The sequence below is a fragment of the Salvelinus sp. IW2-2015 genome, linkage group LG17 (assembly GCF_002910315.2).
Source record: "Salvelinus sp. IW2-2015 linkage group LG17, ASM291031v2, whole genome shotgun sequence".
In the NCBI taxonomy this organism is placed as follows: Eukaryota; Metazoa; Chordata; class Actinopteri; order Salmoniformes; family Salmonidae; genus Salvelinus; species Salvelinus sp. IW2-2015.
In genome coordinates, this window is record NC_036857.1 from 32,215,898 (window position 1) to 32,243,049 (window position 27,152).

At 42.3% G+C, this 27,152-nt stretch overlaps 1 protein-coding gene across 2 annotated transcripts in view; it reads right to left on the bottom strand.

The window, feature by feature from the left end:
• LOC111977000 (TOX high mobility group box family member 2-like) overlaps positions 1 to 27,152 on the bottom strand; it is a 154,012-nt gene that overhangs the window by 23,486 nt on the left and 103,374 nt on the right. For both annotated transcript variants that reach the window (XM_024006232.1, XM_024006231.1), the window contains one exon: positions 10,762 to 10,989. In XM_024006232.1, coding sequence (XP_023862000.1) covers positions 10,762 to 10,989 — 228 coding nt within the window. The remainder of the gene's footprint in view (positions 1 to 10,761; positions 10,990 to 27,152) is intronic.

The window sequence follows — 27,152 nt, forward strand, 5'->3', positions numbered from 1 at the left end:
ATCATGGCCGGATGTGATACAGCCTGGATTCGAACCAGGGACTGTAGTGACGCCTCTTGCACTGAGATGCAGTGCCTTAAACCGCTACGTCATTGCGTGTGTGTGCTAACTATTTAACTGTACTAGAATGCATAAAAGCCTGCTAAAATTTTAAATATCGGTTATCTGTATCTGTTTTTTGTCAAGGAAAATATCGGATATCGTTATCGGCCAAAAATGTCACATTGGTGCATCACTAGTTACAGCCTTATTCTAAAATGGATTGAATTTTCTTTTCCCCCTCATCAATCTAAACACAATACCCCATCATGACAAAGCAAAAACACATTTTTGGAAATATTTGCAAATGTATTAAGAATAAAAAACTCTAATACCTTATTTACATAAGTATTCAGACCTATTGCCATGAGACTGAAATTGAGCTCATGTGCATCCTCTTTCCATTGATCATTTGAGATGTTTCTACAATTGATTAGACATGATTTGGAAAGGCACACACCTGTCTATATAAGGTCCCACAGTTGACAGTGCATGTCAGAGCAAAAACCAAGGCATGAGATCGAAGGAATTGTCCATAGAGCTCTGAGACAGGATTGTGTTGAGCCACAGATCTGGGAAAGGGTACCAAAACATTTCTGCATTGAATGTCCCCAAGAACCATCATTCTTAAATGGAAGATATTTGGAACCACCAATACTCTTCCTACAGCTGACCGCACGGCCAAACTGAGCAATCGGGGGAGAAGGGCCTTGGTCAGGAAGGTGACCAAGAACCCAATGGTCACTCTGACAGAGCTCCAGAGTTCTGTTGTGGAGATGGAAGAACCTTCCAGAAGGACAACCATCTCTGCAGCACTCCACTGATCAGGCCTTTCTGGTAGAGTTGGAAGCCACTCCCCAGTATAAGGCATATGACAGCCCGCTTGGAGTTTGCCAAAAGGCACCTAAATGACTCAAACTATGAGAATCAAGATTCTCTGGTCTGATGAAACCAAGATATAACTTTTTGGCCTGAATGCCAAGTGTCATGTCTGGAGGAAACCTGGCACCATCCCTACGGTGAAGCATGGCGGTAGCAGCATCATGCTGTGGGGATGTTTTTCAGCTGCAGGGACTATGAGACTAGTCAGGATCGAGGGAAAGATGAACGGAACAAAGTACAGGGAGATCCTTGATGAAAATCTGCTCCAGAGCGCTCAGGACCTCAGACTGGGGCAAAGGTTCACCTTCCAACAGGAAAACGACCCTAAGCACACAGCCAAGACAACGCAGGAGTGGCTTCGAGACAAGTCTCTGGATGTCCTTGAGTGGCCCAGCCAGAGCCTGGACTTGAACTCCATCGAACATCTCTGGAGAGACCTGAAAATAGCTGTGCAGCTACGCTCCCCATCCAACCTGACAGAGTTTGAGAGGATTTGTAGAGAAGAATGGGTGAAACTCCCCAAATACAGGTGTGCCAAGCTTGTAGCGTCATATCCAAGAAGTCTCGAGGCTGTAATCGCTGCCAAAGGTACTTCAACAAAGTACTGAGTAAAGGGTCTGACTAATATTTCTTTTCTTTTTTATACATTTGCTAACATTTCTTAGAACCTGTTTTTGTTTTGTCATTATATGGGTATTATGTGTAGATTGATGAGGGGAAAAAACAGTTTCAATCCATTTTAGAAAAAGGCTGTAACGTAACAAAATGTGGAAAAAGTCAAAGGGTCTGAATACTTTCCAGATGCACAGTACATTGGCATGTACACTGATTGCATAAAACATTAAGAACACCTGCTCTTTCAATAACATAGACTGACCAGGTGAATCGAGGTGAAAGCTATTATCCTTCATTGATGTCACTTATTAAATCCATGTCAATCAGTGCAGATGAAGGGGAGGAGACAGGTTAAAGAAGGATTTTTAAGCCTTGAGACAATTGAGACATGGATTGTGTATGTGTGCCATTCAGATGGTGAATGGGCAAGGCAAAAAACGTTAGGAAGGTGTTCCTAATGTTTTGTACACTCAGTGTGTATAGATACACATCACAGCCAAAAGTATATGGACATCCCTTCAAATTAGTGGATTCGGCTACTTCAGCCACACCCGTTGTATAACATCGAGAAAACAGCAATGCAATCTTCATAGACAAGCATTGGTAGTAGAATGGCCCGTTCTGAAGAGCTCAGTGACATTCAAAGTGGCACCGTCATAGGATGCCACCTATCCAACAAGTCAGTTCGCATAAAAATCGTCTGTCCTCGGTTGCATCATTTACTACCGAGTTCAAAATTGACTCTGGAAGCAACGTCAGCAGAAGAACTGTTCATCAGAAGCTTCATGAAATGGGTTTCCATGGCCGAGCAGCTGCACACAAGCCTAAGATAACAATGTACAATGCCAAGCGTCAGCTGGAGCGTTGTAAAGCTCGCTGCCACTGGATTCAGGAGCAGTGTTGTGATGAATCACGCTTCACCATCTGGCAGTCCGTCGTATGAATCTGGGTTTGGAGGATGCCAGGAGAACGCTACCTGCCCCATTGCATAGTGCCAACTAGAAAGTTTGGTGGAGGAGGAATAATGGTCTGGGGCTGATTTTATGGTTTGGGCTTGGCCCCTTAGTTCCAATGAAGGGAAATCTTAACGCTACAGCATACAATGACATTCTAGACAATTCTGTGCTTCCAACTTCAAATCAAATCAAATCAAATCAAATTTTATTAGTCACATACACATGGTTAGCAGATGTTAATGCGAGTGTAGCGAAATGCTTGTGCTTCTAGTTCCGACAATAGTCATTTTTCATTATTCTTAGCAATTTTTGGGAATTTTTAAGGGGGGGGGGAATTCTTTTTGCAGTAATATTATTCTTGCGTTGCCACTTGCTGTTCGCCTTATTGAAATTGAACTTCAATTGCATGAAAATTAAATAGCTAGCCAGCTACTTAACCCTGTTGCCCAAAAGCTTAACGTTTATAAGCAGCCAGCTAGGCTTTCATTCTGGCTATGTGAGCTCGACGTGATTGTGAAGCTAGCCACAATTAAGGATTAGGCACAATAGTGAATTTGCAGTTTGCCATCAAAATAGAAGAATTCACATAATTGGGTACGACCACTATTAATAATTATAAAACTGTCTTATAATTTAGGGTTTATTAGATGATATAAGTTAGCTACTAACTATTAGCTACTGAAACAGATTATGTCATTTTGCTATGTTTTTGGAAAAACATTGTTTGCATCCCATGAGCTACTAGCTTTTTATGGACCAGCACTGTAGCGTGTGCGAGACAACTTTACCAGCATCATTAAGCATACGTACGATGAATTCATGTGACATATGAAATACGATGATAGTGTGAATCAATGTGTAATAACTACGTAAAAAACTGTACCATGAACGCCGATTAAATTATTATTGTACGACAGTCATATCAGGTCCTGACATGTTCAACAAGCTTATTTGCGACACGTCACAAATTGTGTTATTTGACACGCAATACCCAAATGGCGTGTCCATAGAATCCTGCGTGAGAGAGAGAAACACTGAACAAGATGAACAACGAAACAGCACAGCAAGTAAGTGAGGAATATGGGTGACATTACGTAATGCCAACAAATAACTTGGTGTGTGTGTGTGTGTGTGTTGTGTGTGTGTGGTGTGTGTGTGTGTGTTGTGTGTGTGTGTGTGTGTTGTGTGTGTGTGTGTGTGTGTGTGTGTGTGTGGTGTTGTGTGTGTGTGTGTGTGGTAAACCTTATTTAACTAGCAAGTCAGTTTAATTAAGAACAAATTCTTATGTTACAATGACGCCCAGACGACGCTGGCCATGGCACCGCCCTATGCGGACTCCCAATCATGGCCGATTGTGATACAGCCTGGATTTCGAACCAGATGTATGACCCTCTTGCACTGAAGCAGTGCCTTAAACCGCTACGTTCATTCGGTGTGTTGCTAACTATTTACACTGTACTAGAATGCATAAAAGCCTGCTAAAAATTTAAATATCGTTATCTGTATCTGTTTTTTGTCAAGGAAAATATCGGATATCGGTATCGGCCAAAAAATGTCACATTTGGTGCATCACTAGTTACAGCCTTATTCTAAAATGAGTTGAATTTTCTTTTCCCTAATTGACAGTTGATTCTAAAATGGATATAAATACAAACAGTATTCAGACCCCTTGACTTTTCCACATTTTGTTACGTTACAGCTAGGAATGCATGATATATCGATGAACATATTGGAATCGGCCGATATTAGCTAAAAATGCCAACATGGGTATCGGCCCGACGTCTAGTTTAACGCCGATGTTAAAAACCGATATCAAAGCACCCGTGCATACATATATAACGTAGGTACATGACGTAATGACGCCACGTAAAATGTTGCGCTACACGCGCAACACAGCATTCCTAACCTAGCCCACAATGTCTGCTGTGTGGATGGAGCAGTCAACAAGTCGAGCAGTCATTTAAAAGAGTAAGAACATTTCAGCCAGACAACTCAAAGGTGAAATCCATTAAAGCCAAGATAATGGAATTCATTCCCCTTGACAATCAACCATTCTCTGTCGTGGGTGATGTTGGCTTTCGCCGACTGGTCGAGCACCGGTACACACTACCAAGTGCGCTATTTACCAGATTTACACAGTATTAGCGTCACTGCTATTAGCTTCACGACATACATACTATGGAACGCCGTTTGGGTCTTGGCGTGTCTAAAAAGATACAGTAGCACTGTCAAAGCTGTACAAAAGTCTGCAAACAAGCAAACACCGGCCACGAACGATGTGTTTACAATACCGCGTTGGTAATAAAGCATAATTTGTTTGACCGCAACTTCTGGGATAGCTAGCTTTAGCTTGGTACCTAGCTAGCACTAATACAACCAGCCAATGACCAGTAGAAACTGCCAACTAGAAAGTTTGGTGGAGGAGGAATAATGGTCTGGGGCTGATTTTATGGTTTGGGCTAGTCCCCTTAGTTCCAATGACATTCTAGACAATTCTGTGCTTCCAACTTTGTGGCAACAGTCTGTGGAAGGCCATTTCCTGTTTCCGCATAACAATGCCCCGTGCACAAAGCGAGGTCCATACAGATGGTTTGTCGATGTGGAAGAACTTGACTGGCCTGCACAGAGCCCTGACCTCAACCCCATAGAACACCTGGGGGATGAAATGGAACACCGACTGCGAGCCAGGCCTAATCGCRCAACATCAGTGCCCAACCACACTAATGCTCTTGTGGCTGAATGGAAGCAAGTCCACGCAGCAATTTTCCAACATCTAGTAGAAAGCCTTCTCAGAAGAGTGGAGTCTGTTACAGCAGCATAGGGGAGATCAATCCATATTAATCCCCATAAAGCAAAGATGGCACCGGAAGAAATGGCAGCCGTTTTATACGGGCGCCTAACCAATTGTGCTATTATGTGGGGGGTTTTCGGTTATTTGTAACTTATTTTGTACATAATGTTTCTGCCATCGTATCTTACGGCAAAAAAGAGCTTCTGGATATCAGGATAGCGATCACTCACCTCGGATTAGACAAAGCTTTTTTCTTCAACAAGCAGGATGTACTTCAGACACCCAACAAGGCCAAAATCCCCGTCATTGGCAAGAGAAAGCGACGCAGGCATAAAGGAAACAGGGCGGGGTGCCTTGTAAGGTTCCGCCAATGGCGAGTGGGAAATCTGCACTTACCATCAGTATTAATTACCAACGTACAATCATTGGACTGTAAATTAGACGAGGTATGACCACGAATATCCTACCAATGGGACATCAAAAACTGTAATATCTTATGTTTCACCGAATCGTGGCTGAATGACGACATGGTTAACATTCAGCTGGCGGGATATACGCTGCACCGGCTAGATAGAACAGCACACTCCGGTAAGACGAGGGGGGGCGGTCTGTGTATATTTGTAAACAACAGCTGGTGCACGAAATCGAAGGAAGTCTCTAGATTTTGCTCACCTGAAGTAGAGTATCTCATGATAAGCTGTAGACCACACTATTTGCCAAGAGYGGTTTCKTCTATATTTTRCGTGGCTGTTTATTTARCACCACAGACGGATGCTGGCACTAAGACCGCACTCAGTCAGSTGTATAAGTAAATAAGCAAACAGGAAACCACTCACCCAGAGGAGGCCCTCCTAGTGGCCGGGGACTTTAATGCAGGGAAACTTAAATCAGTTTTACCTCATTTCTATCAGCATGTTAAATGTGCAACCAGAGGGAAAACAATTCTAGATCACCTTTACTCCACACACAGAGACCTCCCTCACCCTCCATTTGGCAAATCTGACCAAYTGCATCGAGGGCGMCGTCCCCACAGTGACTGTACATACCCCAACRAGAAGCCATGGATTACAGGCAACATTCGCACTGAGCTAAAGGTTAGAGCTGCCGCCTTCAAGGTGCGGGACCCGGAAGCTTACAAGAAATCCTGCTATGCCCTCCGACGAACCATCAAACAGGCAAAGTGCCAATACAGGACTAAGATTGAATCYTACTACACCGGCTCCGATGCTCGRCAGATGTGGCAGGGCTTGCAAATCATTACAGACTACAAAGAGAAGCACAGCCGCAAGCTGCCCAGTGACACGAGRCTGCCAGATGGGATAAATCACTTCTATGCTCGCTTCGAGGCAAGCAATACTGAGTCATGTACGAGATCATCAGCTGTTCGGACGACTGTGCGATTATGCTCTCCGTAGCCAAAGTGAGTAAGACCTTTAAACAGGTCAACATTCACAAGGCCGCTGGGCCAGACAGATTACCAGGACGTGTGCTCCGGGCATGTGCTGACCAACTGGCAGGTGTCTTCACTGACATTTTCAACATGTCCCTGTGCCCAAGAACACTAAGGTAACCTGCCTAAATGACTACAGACCCGTGGCACACACGTCCGTAGCCATGAAGTGCTTTGAAAGTCTGGTCATGGCTCACATTAACACCATTATCCCAGAAACCCTAGACCCACTCCAATTTACATACCACTCAAACAGATRCACAGATGATGCAATCTCTATTGCACTCCACACTGCCCTTTCCCACCTGGACAAAAGGAACACCTACGTGAGAATGCTATTCATTGACATCAACACCATAGTAACCTCAAAGCTCATCAATAAGCGAAGGATCCTGGGACTAAACACCTGRCTCTGCAACTAGATCCTGGACTTACTGATGGGCTGCCCCCAGGTGGTGAGGGTAGGTTAGCCACACATCTGCCACGCTGATCCTCAGGGGTGCYTGCTCAGTCCCCTCCTGTACTCCCTGTTCACCCACGACTGCATGYCCAGGCACGATTCCAACACCATCATTAAGTTTGCAGAGGACACAGTGGTAGGCCTGATCACCGACAARGACGAGACAGCCTATAGGGAGGAGGTCAGAGACCTGGTCGGGTGGTGCCAGAATAACAACCTCTCCCTCAACGTAATCAAGACAAAGGAGATGATTGTGGACTACAGGAAAAGGAGGACTGAGCACACCCCCATTCTCATCGACGGGGCTGTAGTGGAGCAGGTTGAAAGCTTCAAGTTCCTTGGTGTCCACATCACCAACAAACTAGAATGGTCCAAACACACCAAGACAGTCATGAAGAGGGCACAACAAAACCTATTCCCCCTCAGGAGACWGAAAATAATTGGTATGGGTCCTCAGATCCTCAAAAGGTTCTACAGATGCAACATCGAGAGCATCCTGAKTGGTTGCATCACTTCCTGGTACAGCAACTGCTCGGCCTCCGACCGCAGGGCACTACAGAGGGTAGTGTGTACGGCCCAGTACATCACTGGGGCTAAGCTGCCTGCCATCCAGGACCTCTACACCAGACGGTGTCAGAGGAAGGTTTTAAAAATGGTCAAAGACTGCTACCGCATGGCAAGGGGTACCAAGTCTAGGACCAAAAGCTTCTCAACGGCTTTTACCCCCYAGCCATAAGACTACTGAACAGATAATCAAATGGCTACCCGGAGTATTTGCATTGTGTCCCTCTTTGACGCTGCTGCTACTCTCTGTTTATCATCGATGCATAGTCACTTTTACGATACATTCATGTACATATTACCACAATTAGCCTGACTAACCGGTGCCCCAGCACATTGGCTACCCGGACTATTTGCGTTGTGTCCCGCCACCTCTCACCCGCCAACCCCTCTTTTACGCTGCTGCTACTCCCTGTTTATCGTCTATGCATAGTCACTTTAACTATACCTACATGTACATATTACCTAAATTAGCCCGACTGACCAGTGCCCCCGCACATTGACTCTGTACCCGTACCKCCTGTATATAGCCTCGCTACTGTTATTTTCACTGTCATTTTACCATTTTTTATTTTTTATTTCTTTACTTATCTATTGTTTACCTAATACCTATTTTTTACTTAAAAATATCACTGTTGGTTAGGGCTTGTAAGTAAGCATTTCACTGTAAGGTCTACTACACCTGTTGTATTCGGCGCACGTGACAAATAAACTTTGKTTTTATTTTATTTGATAATTTTGGAATGAGATGTTCATTGTKATGTATTTTAGATGGGTCTGATTGCAATGTGTTACTTAAAGGTATTCCAATTTGTGGCCTTTACATTCAAACTTGWAAGTAGCAATACATATGCAATGTTGTAGTGCGCAACTATTAAAAATACAATACAAACTTATTGTGCATGTTACAGCACACAACAGAAATGTCTTCTGCTTTACTGAGACAAGCACAGGGTTAAGCTACAGTGCAGCGCCCCTGGARGAAGAGCATGTTAAAGGCTTTGCTCAAGGGCCCAACGGTAAGGGAATGTCTTCAGGATGTGAACCTAGTAGCCCTCCAGTTGCCACATCAATTCCCGCCTTTTTTCCAGAGTCCGTCCTGGGATTCAAACCAGCCCCCTTTCGGTTACAGGTCCAACTCCTTAGCCGCTGGGCTACATACGGCCCGTAACCCTTCACTTGAGTATACGTAAATCATTCATGACACCATTCAGGACATGAGTGTTGCAGTTTCATCCATAACAATATTCATAACAACTGGTGCTCTGAAGATCTAGGATGGATACTTATGGATGGGATTACAATGGGCAATGGATAGCATCACTGGACGTTTATGGAAATTACTTTTGGTCAGAAATGTGGTCTTCAGTTCTACCTAGAATATTTGGCTATTGGTTAATTCGTCATACCTCCCTGATAGCTAGAATTATTTTTGTATTTTTACAAAATAACTATAATATTAAAGACAGACGAGACCAAATGCATGGTGAAAGGTAAAATCTTAATTTTGCAATTTGCTATTGAGACTGTTGGGTGGAGATGAAGATGAACAATACAGCTTATTGTCCTACAGAGACAGAGACAGAGACAGATASATGTTCTTGAGGCAAATCCAAGGACATATTTTTTATCATTCTGTATTCTGGGCAGTTTCAAAATGCCAGGCAACAGAAATAAATAAAAATGTCCGGAAATGAGAACGTCACATTCTCGGCTGTKAAAAGTGCAATTCATCACAGAAGAAGAGCTGAGAACATAGCGGCTCCAGTACAGTACAACAGACTGCCTGTGCTCATATACCTCATATATACTGTACTGTACACTGTAGACAAGACCAACATAATGTCTTATTCCTTACACTGTACTGTACACTGTAAACAAGAACACTGTACTGTCCTATACTTTACACAGTACTGTACACTGACTGAACACAAAACACTGTACGGCTGCCCTATACCTTAAACCGCAGGATTGGTGACAGGAGGAAYGGAATGCTTCCTTTCTTCCTCCTTTCCTTGGAGTAATCGTTGATCTAACGTGACTGGATTGGTGAAAACAAAGGTTCCACTATTTACCTTTCATCATCCAGACAGATCCCTGATCCATGTCAGATCAGTGATTACTTCAAGAAAGGGAGGGAAGAAGGAAGGATGCATTAAAGCAGTGGCCAAGATTTCACTTTCCCCTGCCTTTATCCAACCCCTCCCCCCATCCCTCTTTCTCTGATCTTTGTATCCTACTAAATCAAATTGAGCTCCAACTGCTTTCAATTGAAAATCCAGGTGACAACAACAGCTGTGGATGCCACTTCAGGTATTTTAGCGCCCTGCCCTAAAATACAGTACAATATAGGGGAAACATAATATTCCATTCTAGATTATAACAAGATTGGCTCTGCTCTGTATCAGCTGTTATCAGGACTGTTTGAAGGGGGTACTCCATTGCTAAATAAACAGTGGGTGTTTATCGACATTGGCCAGGTTTTTCTGTCAAATGACTTTTCTACAGTTGCTGCTACACATGGAGGCTCTTCTCTTTGGCTCTAATTAAATGTAGAAAATAAAATAATTTTAATGAGAGCCAAGGGACTCTGGGGATGAACGGATAGATTATCTTTAGAAAGAGCAGAACTAGCTCATTAAGGTGAGTTCTATCTCTGTGCACTGTGCTCTGTGCTCTGGTAATTACTATGTATAATGGCTTGGAATGTCTGCTAGTGCACTTGCTCCATCTACTGGTAACTCAGCAATGTGTGTGTGTGTGTGTGTGTGTGTGTGTTGTTGTGTGTGTGTGTGTGTGTGTGTGTGTTGTGTGTGTGTGTGTGTGTGTGTGTGTGTGTGTGTGTGTGTGTGTGTGTGTGTGTGTGTGTGTGTGTGTGTGTGTGTGTGTGTGTGTGTGTGTGTGTGTGTGTGTGTGGTGTTTTGGTGGGTTGTGTGTGTGTGATCGTGCGCGCGCATTTGTGCAGACACACCTGTGTATGAGTGTGTGTGTGTTTGTGTGTGTGCACCTGTTTTGCCTCCTCCCCCAGGCTGTCCCACATGGAGGCCACTAGCTTGGACACATCCCCYAACGTGGCGTTGGGGTTTGAGCCCTTGATGGCCGCCTGGGTGTCCCTGAAGAAGAGGGCGTAGGCCGACACGGGCTTCGACGGCTCGTTGGGGTCCTTTTTCTTCTTCTTCTTCTGCGGTTTGGGCTTGGGCTTCATCATCTCCGAGGATGGCCGCTTCTCCCCTATCTGGAAGGGAGAGAGAAAAGGAGTGATGGAGGGAAAGAAGGAGAGGAGGAAGGAAAGAGGGAGAAAGGGAGAGGGAGGATTGTAAGCAACAATGGACATAACATTTTCCCAACAAATAAGGATCTCAATGAAATCGGTTGTTGGTTCCACCTATTGTAATTCTATGGTTAGTCTGTGGAAGCTCGATTTATGTTGTTGTTGTCTATGTAGAAAGGGGGGTGCTGTAAATGTGAAAGGTCAACACTACTGGAAGAAACTGAACTATAGAACCGACGTCCTCACAATGGTATCACCATCGAGACAGTGGAGAGACAGGTAAGATCACCTCTTGTAGGGAAAACCCTCGACAAGGAAAGAGAGCAACACTGTTTTATTATTGACAAATACGACATGGATGGAACAGGACTACTCGATTTCCTCCACAAACAAAAACACACGAGCGGACCAGAAAAGGAGGGTTCTGAGAAAAGCAACAGCCCCTTCTTCTGAGAAGAGAAAGAAAACAAATCAATTTGGCTGAGGATGAGGGAGAATGGAGGCTGACAGAAAGCTGCCGCCCGTACGGAGCACATTTTAGGACACGCTCACCCCAGCCCAGTATCTCTACCTCCCTAAAGTATGGTGAACATTTTAGGACACCCTCTGAMGGAGAGAAACTTGGCAGAGTACCGTGGTCTGGAGGAGGACACTAGGCAGTACCTTATCACAATGAAATGTTGTTTTATAATACTCATTCGCTCTACATGCTGTRTTATACTCGACTTTGTGTGTGTTTGTTGTTTTTAATGTATTTAATTTTTGGGAGAGGAGAGAGGATGAGCAAGGCAATTGAAKGTTTGGGATGATTAGGTGGCTATGATACTATGTGGGCCAGATTGAGAATTGAATCAATAAAAATATATTCCCGGGATGAGATTATCTAAAGGATTTGAGTAGACACATTCCAAACTGCAGCTCTAAATAGTAATTTGTTGGATAAATAAAAGCACATCACAATTTATTTCAAGGACTATGTGCTGGGTTATTTAAGAATGATGATAAATGGCCATCATACTATATTTTCCACAGTAAAGTACAGCTTTTGTGCATATATTTGACATTGACGTGAATCAAATGCATATGAAAACATCTGTCATTTGGCACATAAAGCTTCGAAGAAGTCAAATCCAGGTCAACGTAGCCTCGGTGTGATTGTTTATGGAAATTGCATTCCTCCTGAAGTGAGTAGAGCCCATCAACCATTTGAGGAGAGGGAAGCAATTCAAACATTTAGTGGAAAGAGGCTGTAGCTAATGGAGGATGGAAGGGAGAAGTGACTGCGACTTGATGTGCCATTAAGATCACCGCAACCTGAGTCCTGGGGAACATAAAGAAAAATAATCACATTTGATAGCCTACATAATGACTGAATATATAATGATTAATTACAGTAGATGATTGAAAGACGGAATGAGGCCTCCCGAGTGGCGCAGTGGTCTAAGSCACTGCATCGTGGTACRAGAGGTGTCACTACAGACCTGGGTTGTATCATAACCGGAAGTGATCGGGATTCCCATAGGGCAGCGAACAACTGGCCATGTGTTGTCCGGGTTTGGCCGGGGAGGCTTTACTTGGCTCATCGCACTCTAGCAACACCTTGTGGTGGGCCGGGCGCTTGCAGGCTGACTTCGGTCGTCAGGTGAACGGTGTTTCCTCCGACACATTGGTGCGGGCTGGCTTCCAGGTTAAGCTGGCGGGTGTTAAGAAGTGCGGTTTGGTGGGTCATATTTCGGAGGACGCATGACTCGACCTTTGCCTACTGAACCCATTGGGGAATTGCAGCCARGAGAAAAGATTGAAATTGGGGAGAAAAGACAAAGATGGAATGGAAGATGCATTCAGAATGTCTCATGACTCAATTGGGACCATTTTCAGGGCTTTTTTCAGGTGGCATGGTCACCGTCACATGATTAGTCTATACAATCCATTTATCTCCAAATGCCATGTCAATGTTAGATTTGACTAAATAAAAGTACTTTGAAAATGCTCCGTAAAAAAAAAAACATTAATCCATACTGCTCTCATTTTAACAGGCAATCAGGGACACAAACCATGTGAAAGAGTTCTGAATGATCACTTGACTAGCAACMATCAAACGGCAACTCCAGGATGTTTAAAAGCATTCCAATTTCATACAATCATCATGCATACTTATCATGGGATTAAGAGCTGGGGTTGTCTTGCTTTTAACTTTGCTTTCTAAACAGAAATGATTGCCTTTGAAATGTCATTGTTTAAGAAACCATTTGAAGCCGAAACAACATCTTCCAAACAGCATGAAATTAGCTCATCAGAATCGGAGGCTCCCGAATGTTTGGGTATAAGAAAAGGGGTCACTTGAATATAACTTTGGATGTGATGTGGAATTGAAATGAAAGAAGATTCCCCTATTCAAAGTGAAAATGCACCCATTCTCTCTCTCTCTCTCTCTCTCTCTCTCTCTCTCTCTCTCTCTCTCTCTCTCTCTCTCTCTCTCCTCTCTCTCTCTCTCTCTCTCTCTCTCTCTCTCTCTCTTCTCTCTCTCTCTCTCTCTCTCTCTCTCTCTCTCTCTTCTCTCATCTCTCTCTCTCTCTCTCTCTCTCTCTCTCTTCTCTCTCTTCTCTCTCTCTCTCTCTCTCTTTCTTCCTTTCAACAGCAGACTGGTTTGGATAGTTTAAAAAATTCTCCATGAGTGTGTGGTTTCATAAAAAAACAATCATCTCTCACATTTATGCAATGAGGCAAAAAAAAGCGTTTGAAATGACATCTGTTCCCCTCTGCCTTTGATGTGAAGTGTGAATAAATTGGAGGAGAGCTAATGGAATGACAAACTGAAAAGCAAAATAATCTCCAGGAAAAATCATTTATATTTATAAATTGAAAGCGCGGCAAAACAAGCGAACTGCTAGAGAAAAAAAGGAAATTCTCTCATTTTACCTCTGTATTCAGAATGATAGTTGGCTACACTAGATAGACAAGAAATTACACTTCATTGGAACGTTGACTGAGATGGAATAGAATACTGATGAATTGGAATGGAGGAGTAGCATTTGTTAAGCTGGGTAGTCTATACATTCAAGTGTCAGTASAGTAAAAGATGCTTACTGAAGGCATAAAGCAAGATGGTCTTTCAAATTAACTGAACCTGAAGATATATCCAGTCTTGTTTACAGATCTAAATAGTAATGGCCACACTCCAACCACTACACTGCACGGTCACCAATTGCTTATTGCACTTTACTATAAACATATAACAAAATGGTACATAGGCGGTAATAGATTTTCAGTTTGCAAGTCAAGAACTGGATTTGAAAGTGTCAGGCCCAGGCCCATACAATCAGCATGGCTGTTGTCAGAAATTTGAAGAGGGAGAGAGGAGAAGAGGGAGAGGGGGGTGGGGAAGAGGGGGGAGTGGTTGCAGTAATTCTGAATGGACAGCACTGCACAGAGAAGATGAGATTAGATTTGACAGCCTGATACCTGCATCACTATCAAAACAGGAGAGAGAGGGGTAAGAGAGAGGGGGGAGGGAGAGAGACAGATAGATAGAGCAAGTGAGAGAGAGAGAGRTGGGGAGGAAGGGAGGGGTTGTTTAATCAGAGGCTCCAGCACATACCTATATTTACACATAAAATGAAAAGCAAAATGAAACCCAAAAGGGTAAGGTTATCCCTGAAACAATTCCCAAGTGCTGCGTATCGATTTCAAATGGGTGGGAATGTATACACGCCACGGGCAGCGTACAGAGCTGACGAATAAGATCTATTGCTTTTTGGAGTGAGTGGAGTCAGTGAGGTACTTGATGCAAGTGGGAGCTATACGATGCAGCCGGCAAGACTGGTTGAGCGGTACAAGCATAGCGCAGCAAATTAAATACAAATCCTCGAACATCAACTAAAGATTGGGGAGGGGAAAACTAKAATCTGTGACCTGTTCTAGCAAGAAAAGTAAGAGCAGTAACCAAAGCCTTCAAGTCTYTGGAAAATAGACCCGAACATAAGAGGAGTGCTTAATGCAGCTGTTGACCAAGCCTTTGTTGGTCCATGAATAGCCAAATGGGRATTGCTTTTCTGTGGTGACGGATCGCAATGTGTTTAAATTTACAGAGGAATATACACATCAAATCCAGATGCTCCCAAGGTGCGTTCTACAACTCTACATTATCTAGTTATTGCTGGTTATAGATAAGGTCCGGAGTTTTTCCTAGTCAAGTCACATGGTCACAAGGAAAACCTCCCAGCCCTACCTATACCAACAAGAGACTGACGTTTATGCTTAAACTATAAACCACACACATCTGGAAACCATTTCAACTCTTGTCACACTGTCCATCTGTAAGTAATACGTCTGACTGAGCATCATAACCCTGAGTATATCCAGGCATATGTCCAGAGAACCACACAAATCAAATGGAAATACTGTTCAGCCCACACAATTATGAAGAGGAAGTGTAAATGCACATGTTATGGTATTGGCTCAGGAAATTGCAACCAAGGCAGACATCCCGCAATTGAAAACCTCAGAACTCTTGATGATTTATGAAAAAATATTTACATTGTTTTTCCTCAAACATACAGTATACAGACTTAACTTGCAAACCGGACATAACATCGACCAGCAACCTCCCATGAAGATGATAATTGAACAGGTAAAAATGAACCAAATCTCAATTGATGAGTGATTGGTCCTGTGTGGCTCAGTTGGTAGGAGCATAGCACTAGCAAGGTGAACATTGTGGGTTCAATTCCCAATGGGGCCACCAATATGAAAATATATGCTGTCAATATAAGTCGCTATGGATAAAAGCATCTTCTAAATGGCGTGCATATTATTATAGTATGCACAATGGCACTACTGTCAATATTAAGGAGACATGTGACCCGTTCCAGGAAGCTGGGCGTATGTCGCACTTCACAGGGGAGGCATTTGAACGTCTTAAAAAAAAAAATCTAAATGCATTTTTGGGCCGAAATGCCTTCTGGAACATGTGAACTCTCATGTGCCTCAATAACAAAAGTGTATTCCATCTGCAAATACGAATAAAATGTGCAAATTACGAGCCTAGTTGGATTAGCCACGGAAAAAGCCAGGAACCTTCCTGCTAGCCATGATTGTCTGACATAATGGATAGGCTGGACATAAGTATGGATTGGTCTACCATGTAGCYTGCTTCTGTCTATAACTTGAGCTGCTAAGTTTGTGTTAATAGTCCTTTCTACCGAAGTGTTTTTGAAAGATATAARGTTAGCCATCGAGAACTACAAAAGTTRGCTACTTTTCTCAACAACATTGATACCCTGAATTTAGCAGGCGCTATKGACACATTTGTTGGAATGAGTTGTGATGGGCTACTTTCTGCACACGCTACGGTCAGTGTGAACCGGAGTGACCTGACACAATGCTGGCCAAACATGTAGCTACAAACAAAACAGAGTTAAATGGATCCAGTCTGCCGTGAAGCGTTCATCCATGTACACGGGTAAGAGTCTAGCTACATTTTCAGATATTATACATTTCTAATTTGATCAGAAAGTCATTTTCATTTGCAAGTTAAAGTGCACTGTTAGCTAGCAAGCGAACGTTAGCTTGCTGGCTCGCTAGCTAACATTACATGTACTATATGTGAAGTAATATTATTCTAATCAGAAATCAATTTGCCAGGATAATTGCTAGTTATAGCCTAATGTTAGCTAGATAACATTGAACCTAGTTGGTTAGCTTTAGCAACCGGCAGATTCATGCTGCAGCTATGACAATGTTTGTATTGGTAGTAGTATGAGTTGGGATTATCCTGGTTCATTGTTTAGCTAGCTAGCTACACACTTCGCCAGATGATTACATGACCTATCAAGTTACCCAGTTGTGTCTGGGGGTGGATCATAGCATTTCTTTCACATGYCCCATCAATTTAGACAAGTGTGTCTTSGTAAATATTTATTAAATATTTTTACCTGGAGACTTCCTGGTTTTGATATTGCTACTATGCAATTAACCATTTCACTGTACACATTCTGTATCCTGTGGATGTGACAAATACACTTTGATTGTATTTTATATAGTGTGTGTTTACCAGAGACGGTAATGTGAATAACAACATGACCTGCACCAAAGATTAGGATATAGGCCAAGGACTAGATAAAGTGTATTTTTACCTGGAGTTTTTCCATATTGTAGYCTACTACTTTTGTCACTCTTAGTCTTAAAATCTTTGGTTGTTTACTACACTACTCATTCTGTTTAGCACATGGCCTCACATATGAATCCTTAAAGAGATGGGTGGGGCTAAGACTTAWGAGGGTGTGAACAATGCTGAATGGGTGCAGACAAAGAAGAGCTCTCCAGTAGGTGGACCAAAACATTCAAGGGATATTTTCTCAAAGTGGGGTTACAAGTTTATTAACTTTCAAACCAGAATTATTTTCCCATTMTTCCTCAACTGCAGTGTACGACATACCGTTTTCTATCTCTGAGTCTCCACTTCTATCCAATGTAAAAAACACGATTTCAAATTTTGCTACATAGGACTGAATCCAGGTGGTGGGTCTCATATTTCTAATGCCTCGCCCAGCGGTGGACCTAACTAATCAGCACAAATTGCTAAAGTTGAGGACTCGTATTTGGTAATGTGGCGAAAACAGTCCTAAGTGAAAACTAATTACGTTAACACTTCGCTAACGAGATGTTGGAGAGGCCCCTGCAGGTCGGCTCTTTATAAAGAGTGGCAAAGCATCTGCCACACACTTCCTGGCTTCGCTAGCGTTCTAATTGGCCCCAGTGGGTTGCTGTAGACGCAACCGTGCAATTTGAAGGGGGTGGGGGGAATAATTCTTGTTTTCAACTCAAAATGGTATTCAGTCCCCCCAACAACAAAAACAACCTGAGAAAAATATTATATTTATCTTTTCTTTGTTTTATCTGACATGGTCCTCTGAATGGGGCTTTGCAGACTGAGTGGCAATACAAGAAGAGAAAAACAATTAGTCAAACATGAATGGTCTACCACGGCTGGGTTATTTCCATAGCAACAGCCTGAGGGAACAATTCAAACCCTTTATTTGCCGTTTGCTATGTTTCTCTGTAAACATCAGACCAGCAGGAGAGATGGCCGGCAACGGAAAGTCAGGCAACAGAGTCATCACAGGGCCACAACCTGTTCATATATCAATCAACCCTTACAAAAAAAGATTGCCGTAAAAGTACAGTGACTGCAGTCGACTGTGGTATTTTGGATGCAGTAATTGCAGAATAACTGCAGTTATACTGCACTGTAACTGCAGTTATACTGCACTCTAACTGCAGTTATACTCGTAGGGGAACTTTTATGTTCTATTGGAGAGAGAAAAAGGAAAGTACTCCGCAGAGCATTCTACTGCATTTTGAGATTACATATCCGGAGAGTGCCTTACCACTTTAAAGGCACAATATGTAATTTCAACAGGCTAAACCTGCCACTTTGCTAAATGGGGATGGGTAACTACACTTACAGTACATACAGTGCATTCGGAAAGTATTCAGATCCCTTGACTTTTCCCACATTTTGTTACGTTACAGCCTTATTCTGAAACTGATTAAATTATATATTTTTCTCACAATACCCCATAATGACAAAGCTAAAACMGAATTTTTGAAATATTTGCAACTGTATTAAAAGGTTAAAAACAGAAATACTGTATTTACATAAGTATTCAGACCCTTTGCTATGAGACTTCGAAATTGAGCTGAGGTGCATACTGTTTCCATTGATCATCCTTGAGATGTTTCTACAACTTGGTTGGAGTCCACCTGTGGTAAATTAAATTGATTGGACATGATTTGGAAAGGCACACACCTGTCTATATAAAGTCCAACAGTTGACAGTGCATGTCAGAGCAAAAACCAAGTCATGAGGTCGAAGAATTGTCCATAGAGCTCCGAGACAGGATTGTGTTGAGGCACAGACTCTTCCTAGAGCTGGCTGCCCGGCCAAACTGAGCAATCGGGGGAGAAAGGCCTTTGTCAGGGAGATGACCAAGAACCCAATGGTCACTCTGACAGAGTTCCAGAGTTCCTCTGTGGAGATGGGAGAACCTTCCAGAAGGACAACCATCTCTGCAGCATGCCAGCAATCAGGCCTTTATCGAGTGGCCAGATGGAAGCCACTCCTCAGTAAAACACACATGACAGCTTGCTTGGAGTTTTCCAAACGGCACCTAAAGGACTCTCAGACCATGAGAAACTAAATGTTTTGGTCTGATGAAACCAAGATTGAACTATTTGGCCTGAATGCCAAGCGTCATGTCTGGAGTAAACCTGGCACCATCCCTACGGTGAAGCATGGTGGTGGCAGCATCATGCTGTGGGGATGTTTTTCAGCGGCAGCGGACTGGGAGACTAGTCACGATCGAGGGGAAGATGAACGGAGCAAAGTACAGAAAGATCCTTGATGAAAACCTGCTCCAGAGCACTCAGGACCTCAGACTGGGGCAAAGGTTCACCTTCCAATGACCCTTAACACACAGCCAAGACAACGCAGGAGTGGCTTCGGGACAAGTCTCTGAATGCCCTTGAGTGGCACAGCAAGACCCTGGTRGAACATCTCTGGAGGGACCTGAAAATAGCTGTGCAGCCACGCTCCCCATCCAACCTGACAGAGCTTGAGAGGATCTGCAGAGAACAATGGGGGAAACTCCCCAAATACAGGTGTACCAAGCTTGTAGCGTCATACGCAAGAAGACTCAAGACAAAAATCGCTGCCAAAGATGCTTCAACAAAGTATTGTGTAAATGGTCTGAATACTTAATTAAGTAAATGTGTTATTTCAGTTTTTTTTATTTTATACATTTGCAAAAATGTKWAAAAAAAACGTTTTTGCTTCATCATTATGGGGTATTGTGTGTAGATTGATGAGATTTTTTAAAATCKATTTTTTAACAAGACTGTAAAAATAAAAGACTGAAAAAGTCAAGGGGTCTGAATACTTTCCGAATGCACTGTASTGTAACTAGCCTTCAGTTAAAATGTAACTACTTTTAAATTGATAGACAATATATGTAAAGACTGAAGCTATGCATTGTGGTTTAGAAAGACTCAGGAGGTAATCAGGAGGTCCTTAGAAATCAGCAATGGTTTCCCTACTAAACAAGGCTTGACATATACCCATGTACAGTAGGAGCTAACTGCTTGCTACTCCCTGCTGATYCAGAAAGCCAAGCTGATTTGAGCTTCTGCCGTAACCCATTAATTCAAGTCAAGGGTTATGTTCAACAAAAAAAGCAGTATTTTCCTGAGAAGAGCATCAGTGAGCTTAGTCACAACCATAATCTCCTCCATGTGCACACCTTATGCAACATGCTCAGCCAGTAAGACCTAGCCTCTTTCGCTCTGCGTTTCCTGCTGAGCCATGAGATGGTACAGCGATGGTGCCCAAACATAACGAGACAGGCTATTATGATGGCAGCTGGTTGCCATAGGTACTATATGCTAATTGTGAGGAGGGGGTGGGGTATTGTCAGAGCAACAGGCTTTGTTTGGCCGCTGACGTGCATTGTCTCATACGAAAAGACTAGATGATAAAGGGGTGTCAAAGTCACTTCACTAGTGTAGCACCACACCAAACATTTGGATCCCTTTCAAACACGATTTCACAAAAGAAAGAGAAACACATAGCGAGATATAAATCAAATTATAATAAAAAAATATATTGTAAGACAGTGTATCTAAGAATAACATTTCAGTCTGTCTCAGTGTTCTTTGGTTAAAACAGGAAAATGAGCAACCGGTTCTGTGGCTCAGAGTTCAGGCCTGTTATTCTCTCTCGTTATTCTAGKTCTATAATCTTCACTTCTTCGCCCCAAAGGATGTGCAGGACAAGTGACGTTACTGAGACATAAGGTAAATATTAACTTGCGGTTGTTGGGATAAAGAAATGCTCATGTACTGCTAATGATAATGTTATGTATGGGTTATGAATGTGTTATGAAGTCCCTTCAAATAAAGTGTCACTGGTTGTATTGTAGGCATATGTGTGCTACACCCTCTCTTGCTTGCAGGCCTAAAGCAGCTGTGTTAAGCGAACGCTACTGCTGGTGAAAGTAGGTAGTAAGGGCCTAATCCTGAGAACTGACTCTTAGCCCGAACCACAGTCGCTCCCTGGGTGAGAGTAATGGCTTCCTCGTGCACGGGGCCGCGGCTGCTATTGTAGAATCACAAAGCATTTAATTGAAACAAATGACTCTGATAATGGGACATTATCCCCCACAGYTTCGCTGTGTGCTAGGTTTAATTTGTGTCGCCCTAGCGATCGAGGACGAGCWCGCCATGCTGATCCTTCAAAGGAAATAGCGAGCCCCTTTTAAGTGGGCAAATGGGCCATTTGTCCCACTGTCGATGTGTACTGTAAGCAGGTTCCCCTCTTCAGACTAGCGTAGAAAAGCAACATGTTTTGTCTGTCTGGAGTGTGTCCCAATCTGGTAAATCGATGCTTTCCCTCTGCCCTAGATTTCTGGATATTGGTATTAGAAAKGTATGAGGTTTATGTTAGTTATACTAAATAGTAAGTACTCTTTTCCTTGTTGTGCGTCTTCTCTCCATGATAAAATATTAGTACTTTACTGTACTGGAACTATTATGCACTGCAACATGAAACAGCAGAACTTTTTTCATCATGATTAAAAGCAGTTCTCCAGATTKAATTGTTTACTCTTGTACATCTTAGAAAGTCAGCTAATGCAATGTTCAAAAACTCTATGACCATGCTGTTTTAAATATTCATTAGTCTTAACAGTTGCCTAAGGTTATTTGAATTAGCAGCATGGATATTCATGAGCTGCAATAATTGCTCATTTGTTTTTTATGTTCAACCCTTTAATACACTTCTTCATTACTTCACTCTCATCCATGAATAATAAGCCTCTCAAAGCAAAGATTTACTTTTATGAAACACTTTCTTTAATCAGATGTTTGTTTTTATTCAAAGCGAATCATAGTGCCCTGACATTTATTATTTTCAGGAAGACATATTGTCTAGAGAATACCATTGATGGACATCCATCTTTTTGTCAAATGAAACATCCACAACAAAAAACATTCCACCTGCAGCTAAGAAAGTGATTTATATAGAAAGCCAAACAAGATGTCACGTCTATTCCAGTTGAAGGCAACAGTGCAGGCAGATCGTATGAGATGTGTCTCAGGCCTGCACACACACCCAAAGCGTGATTGCTGTTTCTCCTTGTCTCCTAGACTGCTTTCAGGGTTATGAGTAATTTTGTAATAAGAGTGAACTATACCTTTAATATGTTATTATTGCATAGGAGCATAGTCAACAGTTTTTTATATTGATTAAGCAAGTATGGCCTTCAACAGTCTGAAGATAACATTAGCTTTGCATCACAACAGTAATGCCAACTGGACACTAATCATATTCTTAATTTATTTGATTTATTTCGTATTTATTTATTTTCTCCATTTCGCTCCTCAATTTCAAGATATTCAATTGGTAGTTACGATCTTGTCTAATCGCTGCAACTCCCCAACYGGCTCGGGAGAGGTGACGGTCGGGACAATACTGCCTGGCCCGCCACAAGGAGACGCTAGAGCGTGATGAGCCAAGGAAAGCCCCTGGCCTATGGGGCACCCGGTCACGGGCCGGCTATAGTGACGTCTCAGCACTATGATGCAGTGCCTTAGACCGCTGCGGCACTCGGAAGCAAACTGGACACTATTCATACTGTATTCTAACAATAACCCACATTGACAGTATCTAGACAACAGGGAGAGTCTTGAATATGGCCAGCCTGTGGTCTAGTAACAGATGCACCCTGCCAAAAAATAACTATGTAGCGCCACATGTTTAACAAGATTGAACAAATCTTGCTACATGAACTTGCAGATTTGGCTGAGCTTTTTTGGCGGTGGGCTTTTCCCCAAACCACCCTCATTACGCTTATAATGAGATATCGGCAGGCGTTCAGTTTCCAAATTTAAATGTGCCGGCGTTCTCCTCGGCAACGTGCTCGTGCCCCTCCTCGACCCTCATTACCACCTGCCAGGGAATTCCCTCCTCTTTTTCAAAGAGACAATTCTCACTCCCAWCTCCCCTCTCGCAAAAATGAGCCAGACCAGCCAGGCTCGGGGATCTGGGGGCCTGTCAAACATGAAGCCCCCCCGCAGTAGCACACTGGGGGGAGCAGYCAACATTGACAGTGAGGGCTAGCTGTGATAGGGTTTTTAAATGCAGGCATAATGAGCGCTCCATCCAACTTGGAGAAATTATGCATTGTTCAATGTCCCATCCAAACGATCTGTCTGTCTGGCCTTAGACAACAGGGGGCATGGGGGGGGGGGGATATCACACTTGGCTAAACACCTAACCATCTTATAAAACATTATCTAGCCAGCAAGCACCTATTGGACCAATGATGTCTATGAGGCTATGAGCACACCACTATAAGCTGATATTGGACCCATGTCGATAGCCTATACTCTATAAGTAGTGTTGGCTACCGCCGTCTGAACCTCTGGAAAACCCATCAGCCAAATGAGTGGTGGGCCGCTGACTTTACCAATGGCAAGCCACTGTARGTTTCTAATCAAGGATAACATATCCAAACCATTCCCTCGTGTTATGGGAACTTATCTTGCTAGCTGTTTAACCACATTTATGATATGTCATTATTGTAATMAGCAATAAAGGCAGTTTGGTGTTAGCTACTACATGCAAATGCATTGTAGAAAGGCAGGCTTAGATTACAAGTCTCTCGATGAATTAAATATTCTGAATGAACATACAGTATCTTGAWGTAATATGAATTCCTTTGAACCATCATAAAACATACCACTACTTTTATATCTAAGTCCAAGCTACATATCATATGAACAATCACATCAACATAGCTTTTAAATACCTAAATATAAACTATTTCTCATCATMGCTTCAAGCCCATTTTTCCATCTACTGCACATGTCATCCTGTGATTTAGCAGCTAATACTTCTGCCTTCAGAGCAGTCAGAATGAACTGAGAGGGAGGAGGCTGTCAAAAATGAGATGAATTCTGAGGGAAAAAGAAGAGGGTTCTGATGGAGAGGGCAAGGTTATTACTATGATCATGTGCTCCACCAGTGATCAGAGATCTAAGATATTTGTGACATACTTGACTCTCGGTAAAAACAAGATGTGCTATTTGAGACAACTACAACAAAAACTGAACAAGTGGGCTAATATAGCAACGTGCATTTCTAAAAATGCTATTGATGGTCARGGTCAGATCTACTGCTCACAATACTGTAATGCCTTAAAGGGATAGATCAGGAAAAAAKGACATATGTAGATATTTACAGTATATATACAGTATAGTGGCTAGTTAAACAAAAGAAAGGGGATTGCAGATCACTCCTTGTCCAAAAGAATGCTTTCAAGGTAAGACAACAAACATTAAGAGAATGTAATTTCTCTGAACAATCCCTTTAACCGTTTGCTGTATGATTGGATGCCATGAGATGCATGGTGGAWAAGAGGATCCCTAAGCAGAAAGAAGTTTACTGAGCTTTAGCCTTAGGCTAAATGTTGTACTAAAACAAGTAACATCATCCCCGGAGATGAGCAATATCTATTGCTCCAGCTGAGCTTGTATTTGTAAGGGAGTTTACATACAGTGTAAGATAGTTATCATTACTGATATGAAATGTATCCTTGAGGCATTGTTGTTGAATAAAAAAGTACAGCTACAATGGAAGAAAACAATTGACACAAAATMATGTTCAGGATCATATTATGATCAGTGTATGCCTTCATACTAAGGGAACCTTAATTTTTTTACATTTCCGCACTTTGCAAAAACCTAACATTCTGCCTTATTTATACAGTACGTTCCTAAAACACAAATACTGTGCAGAGCCTATGACAGAAATATGAATTTAATCTGTCTATTATGCTTTTATTGGCATGAAATTAAGGTTAATTGACATCATAGGAAAAACGTCAAATGAAACATCCTTTCTTAATGGAATGAAATTGAAAATAACCTCATCTTCAATTCCTTTAAGATATTTCAGCTTACTTTTCTATGCCTCAGCCTGAGAAATAAGCTCCCCTTGTCCCCAAAGATAATAAATGAATTGAATMTTTTCCCTTATCGGTCATCTATTTTTCCAGCGTAAGCTATTACTTGCTCAGGTTGCTAGGCAACAGGAAATATTAATAGTCACTATTATTAGCCAGGCTCCAGTAGAGTAGTACTAAAATGAGGAAGTGGAAAACATGAATGTGTTACATAAATCTTTGGACCTTTCACGGTGTGTGCAAGTCTCTGTTTGCAGTGATTTATGGCAATGACGGTTCATTTATGAGAAAAGGGGGTGTGAAATAAGAAAATGGAACATTACCCTGAAGGACTATTTGAAAATAAATAATTGCAAAGGTGAATCGAAAGCCAGGACTGTCTTTCTTACGGAAATGTTATTGGCATATTAAACCAAGAAGAAAAGGGAGCTGTTTTCTCCCATACATGTTTGTGCMCATAAGCACGTACGTATGGCATAAACATGAACACGCCCAAATGCACGCACACACACGCCTCCGTCACCAGCCTCACACCAATTGTATCAATTAAAGCTGTATTTTCTATGAAAAATAGTWGCCAGATAATTTTCTGAACACTGCCAAATGTATAACGAAATAAATAAACACATAAATACTCTTGCACATGATGTACTACATTACTGTACATCTCCATGGCACCAGCTATATTCAGCTCACTAGTATGTTCAACACAGTGACTTAATAATCTTTTCATATGTACCAACAAATGGGAGTGATCATTCTACAGTGGTCCCTGCAGCGTACGCTCAAACCCGTGTGATTAGAACGCTTATTTCGAACGTCCAGCTAGCCACACTGTTTTCTCACAGAAACATTTTGCACAAACACAGTCCTTACAAAGTAATGTCCTGAATGTGACCAGTTTATTTTGGGATGTGTGAGGAACGACGCTGGAGACGAGAAGCAAGTACAGGGAGTGAACATTTAATGAAACACAGACAGGAACAGAATACAAGACAGCGTCTGGACAGGGGAAAACAAAACAACAAAAATGCTGACACGGGGAACAAACTGAGGAACAGACAGATATAGAGGGTCAATCAACAAAGTAAAGGAGTCCAGGTGTGTCCAATGAGCACTGATGTGCATAATGAATGGTGACAAGTGTGCGTAACGAAGGGCAGCCTGGCGCCCTTGAGCTCCAGAGAAGGGAGGCGGGAGCAGGCGTGACAGGTTGCAATGTTCAGACATTCACAGAAGTAGKGACAGCATACACTATCATCCAAACCGGAAAATGTAGGCTACATTAGTCCTAGGGTCATATTTAGATAACTCCCGGCTGTCAGGAACCACAATATGAATTAGCTAATAGGAATTACTATTTATAATTCATCACATCACGGGTGAGCTCAGCATTGATCGAAATAATTGAGTAAAACACTTCCTAGAAATCGAAAGTAATCCGACGATGCTAGTTTGTGCGTGCTGCCATGTTTATTTTTTCACGTCAACCAAAGAGGAGACGAGGAGTTTGGTCTGTTTACAGTATGCATGTTGAAGGGGGTGTGTCGTCTACGATCATCCTCTTCCCTTCATTCACCTCTGGACATTTAACTGCATGTTGAAGAGGGTGTGTCATCTACGATCATTCACTTCCCTTCATTCACCTCTGGACGTTTAACTTTCTCCTCATTATAACATATTTTGTCTGACAGACATTTACGTGACAACCAGAATGCATTGTGTAATGTCAACAAACATGGCACCACACATTGCTGGCAAATAGCTTAGCATAAGCTCATTATAATCAGTGGAACATTCAAAAAAATTATAAGTGTCCATTATAACCTTTGCAACAATCAGATTGCATTATTTGTCACCAGGACTTGAAAACGTGAATAAAACTGTAAATACACTGTGCTCCATACATAGAGTACCAGTCAAAAGTTTGGACACACCTACTCATTCAAGGGTGAAAATAACATATATGGAATCACGTAGTAACCAAAAAAGTGTTAACTTCTCATGGCTTCAGGGGCAGTATTGAGTAGCTTGGATGAAAGGTGGTGCCCATAGTAAAGCTGCCTTTGCTCCCTCAGTCCCAGTTGCTAATATATGCATATTATT